General features: G+C 36.4%; 1 protein-coding gene across 1 annotated transcript in view; it reads left to right on the plus strand.

Moving 5' to 3' along the window:
* The window catches only part of LOC128687076 (cell adhesion molecule Dscam1), a 422,243-nt gene extending 413,628 nt beyond the window's left edge, over positions 1-8,615 (plus strand). Inside the window, exons 16-17 of the mRNA XM_070082112.1 lie at positions 8,327-8,447; positions 8,578-8,615. Of these exons, the coding sequence (XP_069938213.1) occupies positions 8,327-8,447; positions 8,578-8,615 (159 nt within the window). The remainder of the gene's footprint in view (positions 1-8,326; positions 8,448-8,577) is intronic.
* Positions 8,616-8,873: the final 258 nt, after the last annotated feature.

Genomic DNA, 8,873 nt, shown 5'->3' on the forward strand with positions numbered 1-8,873 from the left:
TCATTTTGATTTTTTATTCACATAATGAATTTTTATTCACACCAAAAAATAGAAGATTTACTGTTATGCAATATTGTAATAATTGTATAAATATCATCACCATATTTGTGAATGTATATTAGACCCACCAGCTGATATGTATTAGACGTGTGAGGTCGTTTGTTTACTCTTGAATATCGGCAAAAATTTAACATTTCTGCTACTTTGAGCTCAGTTTCAAGCCATTTCCAGTGCTAAAACCAATCAAAATCATCTCTATTTCTGTAATATGTCTTCCATTCTATCACATGAGACCAAGAAATCGCAAATACAACTATAAAAAACATACAAAAAAACACTGCAAAGTTGCTGTTTTAATCGAAAAATCATGATTTCATTTTTTTTCTCTCATTATACACAGTGTGCTGCAGGATCTGTTTTATGTGGTGCACACATACCACATAGATGTATTCTCTCATATCTAGGCCCAAATGTACCACTCACAGTTTATCAGAGTGAGCTGAGCTCATGGCGTAGATCTACGGTTTGGACCCTGAACGTAAAGCCGTAGATCTACAGGACGGACCCTGAAAGGGTTAATAACATACATGTTATTAACATACATGTTATTAAATAACATACGTTATTAAAGCATAACATGTATATATTTAGTACAATTTACGACGTTTTCATGTATTTTATGATTATTCATGGTTCAACAAGTTAAGGAAGCAGTATTGTAATATATTTCCCTACAATATAATGGGGCACCAAACATTCACGGTTTTTCAACATTCGCGAGGCTCTTGATCCCCTAACCCTCGCGAATGTTGAGGGAGACCTGTATTATATATATATATATATATATATATATATATACAGTGGACCCCCGGTTAACGATTTTAATCCGTGCAAGAGGGCTCATCGTTATGCGAAATAATCGTTATGCGAATTAATTTTCCCCATAAGAAATAATGGAAATAAAATTAATCCGTGCAAGACGCCCAAAAGTATGAAAAAAAATTTTTTTTACCACATGAAATGTTAATTTTAATACACACAAACTGAAAAAGGCATGCACAATTACATGACACTTACTTTTATTGAAGATCTGGTGATGATTGATGGGATGGGAGGAGGGGAGAGCATTATCTTCTTACTGTTTAGAAGGGGAATCCCCTTCCATTAGGACTTGAGGTAGCAAGTCCTTTTCTGGGGTTACTTCCCTTCTTCTTTTAATGCCACTAGGACCAGCTTCAGAGTCACTGGACCTCTGTCGCACAACAAATCTGTCCATAGAGCTCTGTACCTCCCGTTTCTTCAAGACTTTCCTAAAATGGGCCATAACATTGTCATTGAAATAGTCACAAGCACGGCTTGCAACAGCTGTGTCAGGGTGATTTTCATCCATAAAGGTTTGCAGTTCAACCCACTGTGCACACATTTCCTTAATTTTTGAAGTAGGCACAATGGATTCCACAACTGGCATAGGCTTCTCAGGGTTAGCCCCAAACCCTTCAAAATCTTTCTTAATTTCCATACTAATTCTCACCCTTTTTACCACAGGGTTGGCACTAGAAGCTTTCTTGGGGCCCATGGTCACTTATTTTCCAGAAACACCACCGAAAACACTGTAATAATACGAAATATTCCGAGTGTATGCTTGGATGTTACCGCGGAGGCTGGCTGGTAAACAATGGGACGGCCGGCACATGTGAGGGCACATTGGACGCGTCTCGGACGAAAATCGGTATGCGGGTTTTTAATCGGTATGCGGGGCAAAAATTTTGCGATAAAAGTAATCGTTATGCGGAAAAATCGCTATGCGATGCCATCGTTATGCGGGGGTCCACTGTATATATATATATATATACAGTGGACCCCCGGTTAACGATATTTTTTCAATTCAGAAGTATGTTCAGATGCCAGTACTGACCGAATTTGTTCCCATAAGGAATATTGTGAAGTAGATTAGTCCATTTCAGACCCCCAAACATACACATACAAACGCACTTACATAAATACACTTACATAATTGGTCGCATTCGGAGGTGATCGTTATGCGGGGGTCCACTATATATATATATATATATATATATATATATATATATATATATATATATATATATATATATATATATATATATATATATATGCATGCTTGTACATGTATGTGTAGTGTGACCTAAGTGTAAGAAGAAGTAGCAAGACATACCTGAAATCTTGCATTTTTATGAGACAGAAAAAAGACACCAGCAATCCTACTATGTAAAACAATTACAGGTTTCCATTTTGCACTCACTTTGCAGGACGGTAGTACCTCTCTGGGCGGTTGCTGTCTACCAACCTACTACCTAGGTTAAGTTTATTTATCACCCAGTAATTTTTTTTTCAAAAACAAGCATACTATAACACTTATACTTCTTGGTAGCTCCAGCATCACTAGCATTCCTTTTCTGTGCCATGGTTAATATCCAGAGATAATATGGATGAATTTGGTAGGGTGTGCAAAAGAAGAAAATTAAAAGTGAATACAGGAAAGAGTAAGGTTATGAGGATAACAAAAAGATTAGGTGATGAAAGATTGGATATCAGATTGGAGGGAGAGAGTGTGGAGGAGGTGAATGTATTCAGGTATTTGGGAGTGGACGTATCAGCGGATGGGTCTATGAAAGATGAGGTGAATCATAGAATTGATGAGGGGAAAAGGGTGAGTGGTGCACTTAGGAGTCTGTGGAGACAAAGAACTTTGTCCTTGGAGGCAAAGAGGGGAATGTATGAGAGTATAGTTTACCAACGCTCTTATATGGGTGTGAAGTATGGGTGATGAATGTTGCAGCGAGGAGAAGGCTGGAGGCAGTGGAGATGTCATGTCTGAGGGCAATGTGTGGTGTGAATATAATGCAGAGAATTCGTAGTGTGGAAGTTAGGAGGAGGTGCGGGATTACCAAAACTGTTGTCCAGAGGGCTGAGGAAGGGTTGTTGAGGTGGTTCGGACATGTAGAGAGAATGGAGCGAAACAGAGTGACTTCAAGAGTGTATCAGTCTGTAGTGGAAGGAAGGCGGGATAGGGGTTGGCCTAGGTAAGGTTGGAGGGAGGGGGTAAAGAAGGTTTTGTGTGCGAGGGGCTTGGACTTCCAGCAGGCATGCGTGAGCATGTTTGATAGGAGTGAATGGAGACAAATGGTTTTTAATACTTGACGTGCTGTTGGAGTGTGAGCAAAGTAACATTTATGAAGGGATTCAGGGAAACCGGCAGGCCGGACTTGAGTCCTGGAGATGGGAAGTACAGTGCCTGCACTCTGAAGGAGGGGTGTTAATGTTGCAGTTTAAAAACTGTAGTGTAAAGCACCCTTCTGGCAAGTGATGGAGTGAATGATGGTGAAAGTTTTTCTTTTTCGGGCCACCCTGCCTTGGTGGGAATCGGCCAGTGTGGTAATAATAATAATAAAAAAAAAAAGATGGGGTGAGGGAAAGATTAAAACTCAGTTGATAAACATGAGAGAGTTAGATATGGGATGTGTCCAGAATGCAACTATTAACATAGGTAGCTGTAAGCAGCAATTTGTCACTGAAAATAGACCAGCCTTCACTTTAACAGTTTTAAAGATTAAAAAGATTAAAGATTTCAATGACCATATAACCTGTCTTTGAAATACTCATTTGTGCTTAATTGTTATTTGTTCACTATAATTTTTACCACTGAATGTATGATTGCTTAGTTAATCTTAAGTTAATTTTAAGCCTGCCTATAATGCTCTGCATACAAGGGCCTTTTGGCATGTTACACTTAACCACTGTATTTCTTTGTACAGCTATGTATCATGTCCAAATTAATAATAAATAAATAAATTTCTTTGCAAAAGGTTACAATGTGTAATTACAATTTTGATTTGTTAAGTACAAAGAAAGTCACTATCATGCTGGGGAATTTCAGGCAAACTAATTGTAATGTGGAGGTAAAATTCAATCAAACCAGACTCTATGAAAGAAAGAGATACATTCATTTCCTCCCACCGTATGCCACGATCACATGGTCATTTTCCTGCAAGACGTGAACTTAGATATAAAATTTTATATCATTTATTATTTTATTATTATTATTTACTATTTTTTCTTATGAAATGATAGAGAATCTTTTCCTGATGGTAATGACACCAAAAGTACGAAATTTGATGGAAAATTTACAGAATTATGCTCTCGCGAAGTTAGCGATCTTGGCGATATATACACATCGGCGATTTCGCCCACTTGTTCCCTATTTTTGGCCAATTCCATTGTTGCAGTCAACCAAACTGATAGCTGTTTCTTTAGACTCCATTTGTTTTATTGATTGAGTACAAGAAACTGCCCATTTACTGATTTCAGCTACCCAATAAAGTGATCAGAAATTGGCAATTTGGCTAATTTCACGGAAATTAAAAAAAAAAATGCCAATTTCAACATAGGGTCCAGAATAAACAATTCAAACATTCCTGGCATTAAAATAACATTTTTTCTATTCATTAGTCACATCTCCAGGCCTCTCTTATATTACTTTTGCTTGCTATTTTGAATTTTTATTCACACAAAAAATTTACTGTTATGCAGACTACTGCATTATTGTAATAATTGTATAAATAATGTCAACCCATTCATGACTGCATATTAAAATGTCTAGTTGGACACATATTATAGAGTGATGACATTTGTTTACTCTTGAACATCAGCAAAAATCAAACATTTCCCCTAATTTGAGCTCAGTTTCAAGGTCCTTTTCATCGTGAAACTAATCAAAATTATTTCTATTTCTCTAAAATGTCTTCCATTCTATCACATGAGACCAAGAAAGTCAGAATACAACCATAAATACTGTACAAAAACACACCTCAAAGTCGACGTTTTAATCCAAAAACACGGTTGGAATTTTTTTTTTCATTATGCAGTGCATGCTGCAGGATTTTTTTTTATACTGCGCACACTGACCACACAGACCTATTCTCTCACATGTGGGCCTACCAGCTTTCTCCAGCTTGATTTGAAGCCACTATAATTTTGACATATTAATACGTCAAAAACACTGGTTCGTAAGACGTATTTATACGACCAAGACATTCAAAGGGTTAAAAGTGCAATTTGTGAACTTGTAAAAAAATCTGAGAGTCTACTGTATAAATTTAGTAGCATTTATTATATCTAATATGCACCTATGTAAACCTGTGATTGCAATTTTTTTTTATGAGTAAAAATAGCTGGCTTTAGTAGACAATGACTATATATTTCTTGTAACAGAGTATTATTAAACTTGTAGAGAGAAAAGCAGATTATCAGAACCTGAGCTTTTTATATGACTTTGTATAGTCTGCAGACTCCATGCCTACTTTGTTGCCCACATATTTTGTGTTTTATGTGTGAGAGACATTGTATTAGTGCTGAGTCCTCTCTGAACCTCAACACCTGTGTATAACACGTGTTATCATTGTGTGTTGAGACCTCTCTAAGCCGTAACCCTTTGAGGATCTGTCCCATAGTTCTACGGCTTTGAAGCCTGGGTCCAAGCCTTAGAACTATGGCTTGAGCTTAGCTCACTTAGATAAGCCGTAAGCGGTAAATTTGGGCCTGAATATGAGAGAATACATCTGTGTGGTAAGTGCGCACCACATAAAACAAATACTGCAGCACTCAATGCCTAATGTGAAAAAAAACTGCGACCGTATATTGGGATTAAAACAGTGATTTTGCTGTGTTTTTTCGTATGTTTTTTTTACAATTGTATTCACGATTTCTTGGTCTCATTTGATAAAATGGAAGATATATTACAAAAAAAGAGAGAGAATTTTGATTGGCTTTAGTACCGAAAATGGCTTGAGACTTGAGCTGAAAGTAGCGGAAATGTTAAATTTTTGCCGATGTTCAAGAATAAACAAATGATGTCATGCATTTAATACACATCAACTGGTGGATCTAATATACATTCACAAATGTGCTGATATAATTTATGCAATTGTTACAATATTGCATTACAGTAAATCTTCTATTTTTTGGTGAGAATAAAAATTCATTATGTGAATAAAAAATCAAAGTGGAATTCATTTGTAAAGTCTGAAAATGTAACTAATGAACAGAGGAAATGTTAGTTTAGTGTCAGGAATGTCTGCATTGTTTGTTTTGGACCCTGTTTTGAAAGTGGAATATTTTAAACTTTGTGTTAAATTTGCCAAATTACCAATTTCCGATCACTTTATTGGGTAGTTGAAACAGCTGACTGGGTGATTTCTTGTGCTCAGTCAATAGAATAGAAGTAATACTAGCAAAATAGCTAAGAATTTGGTCGAGTGGAATAATGTAATTGGCCTAAAATGGGAGTCAAAGTCGGCAAAATCGCTGGTGTGTAAATATTGCTGATGCAGCTAAATTCGCAAGCGCGTAATTTCGTCAATTTTCCATCAAATTTTGTGCTTTTTGTTTTATTACTTTCAGAAAAAGATTCTCTGCCATTTCATACAAAATAGCAAAAATTTTTTTTTGAAAATTCTTGGTCCCTGGCTCTTACTCTTTGTATAACATGTTATCATTGTGTGTTGAGTCCTCTCTGACCCTCAACACTTGAGTATAGCACATATTATCATTGTGTGTTGAGTCCTCTCTATACCTTAACACCTGTATATACACATGTTATCATTGTGTGTTAAGACCTCTTTCAACCTCAACAACTGTGTATAACACATGTTATAATTTTATTTATGTTTTTTCTCATTTTTTTTCCCAGTTTTGGATGGAGAAAAATGACACAAAGCTATAAAGTTCGAGAGAGGAACTTTTTGAGAAGTTTTATCTGTGGAACAGTTTACTGACTGTTTTATCTATGGAACAGTTTACTAACTGTTTTACCCATGGAACAGTTTACTGACTGTTTTACCTGTTCCACAGGTAAAACAGTCAGTAAACAGTATCCTCATTTTTCCCAGAGTCCTCATCTTTTTTTCATTTTTCTTGCATAATACACACTAGTACTATACAGCCACTCCTCACTTAGTGACGCACTCATTGACTGACAAATCGGACTTACGACAGGCTCTCTGACCAGTATGCATACCTAAATGTTTATTAGAGCTGATTTCTTGTAGTCTGTTCATTACAATATATAGTACACTACTGTATACACATTTAAAAATATACCAGAAATGTTGTATATGGTTCAAAGGTGACATTAAAACAATATCAGAGATGGTTGACACAAACTCACTACCATTATAGTATGCTCCTCACTTAGCGATGAATTCGTTTACCGACATGGTCTAAAGAACAGAACTCCGTCATTAAGTGAGGAGAGGCTGTACTTCATACAACTTCACATACAGTGGACCCTACCTTTTCGTTGGGCTCCATTTTTGCGAATTTCAGTTATTGCTGACTTTTTTTGTAAAAGTATTGGCTCAGTTTTCGTTACTTTCCTCTGTTCTCGTCAATGGTATGGAACATGTTTGAGTGTGCCCATGTGCACACAACCTCCCACACATGCATTCTGGGTGAGTGAACATTATCCTGTGAGGTCATAGGAAACATTTTGTAATACTAATTCATTGTTTTTGCACTTGTTTATTCTGTGTGACTGCTAAATAAGCCTCCATGGGTCCAAAGAAAGTTGCTAGTGCCAGTCCTTTGGTAAAGAAGGTGAGAAACATTATAGAATTAAAGAAAAAGATTGTAGAAAAATACGAAAGTGGTGGTGGTAGAGGGTGGTAGTGGTTATGATGGTAGTAGAGGGTGGTAGTGGTAGTGATGGTGCTAGTGATTGTGGTAGAGGGCAGAGCTGCAAGAGCTCTCTGGGCAGTTTTTTTGTGCAACAGGGGTCCAGTGACTCTTAAGCTGGTCCTAGTGCCATTCAAAAACAAAGAAGGGAATAACCCAGGATAAGGACTTGGTACATGAAATCTTTGTGGAAAGGGATTTCCCTCCCAAACAGTAATCAGTCCTCCTTCTCCCCTCCTCACTGTCTTCCATACACCAACAGGAGTCTTCAGTAAAGGTTAGTGTAATGTTAGGTGTTCATTTATACATGTTATTAGTGCTTTATAATATATTTGTCATTCTTTTCTGTATGTAAATATATATTTAATCTCTAAAAAATTATTTTTTGTTAATACTTTTGGGAGTCTGGAACAGATTAATTGGATTTTCTTTATTTCTTATGGGGAAAATGGTTTCAGTTTTCATCAATTTCACATTTTGTCATACTCTCTGTAGCGGATCAATGACGAAAAGGGAGGGTCCACTGTACTTCATACAGCTTCACATAATGAACAAACCTCATTTATTTTTTTTCCCATATTTTCTTGTGCAATTAGCCAGTCAAATATTTTTGCAGGTACGACCTAATGGATCTTTGTTTATCCGAGATGTGCAGAAGAGTGATGCTGGGAACCTTAGCTGCACAGCTGCCAACACTCATGGTGCTGATAGTATTACATATATTTTAACAGTACAAGGTAATTCTATCTTCTCACACTATACAGTAAACTTTGATATACAAAGCTATAGAAAGACTTTTACTTTATTGTAGAAAATTTGCTTAATGTATTGCATAAACTCTGTAAAATTTGGCCATGCTAATTCCAGAGACATTTAAGGCCAGCTGGGAAGGTTATGTGATGTAGCAAAAGTTATATATTACAATATTTTGAAAATTGAGCAGTATTTTCCATGCAAGGCTTGATGAACCACTAGGAATAACAACTTGACTGAATACTTCATAAATCACCAGTTTTAAGACCTTCCTATATCTTAGTAGATTAACTAGCTGCCTCCTTCTTACCTCTTACAATTGAAGGCCTCATTTTCTCTACTGTAATTATGTGCCTCAGCAATGACTAACAAGTTGAGTAATACGTAGTCATAAATGACGACAAATTGTA

This window comes from Cherax quadricarinatus, chromosome 7, assembly GCF_038502225.1.
Source record: "Cherax quadricarinatus isolate ZL_2023a chromosome 7, ASM3850222v1, whole genome shotgun sequence".
Classification (NCBI taxonomy): domain Eukaryota; kingdom Metazoa; phylum Arthropoda; class Malacostraca; order Decapoda; family Parastacidae; genus Cherax; species Cherax quadricarinatus.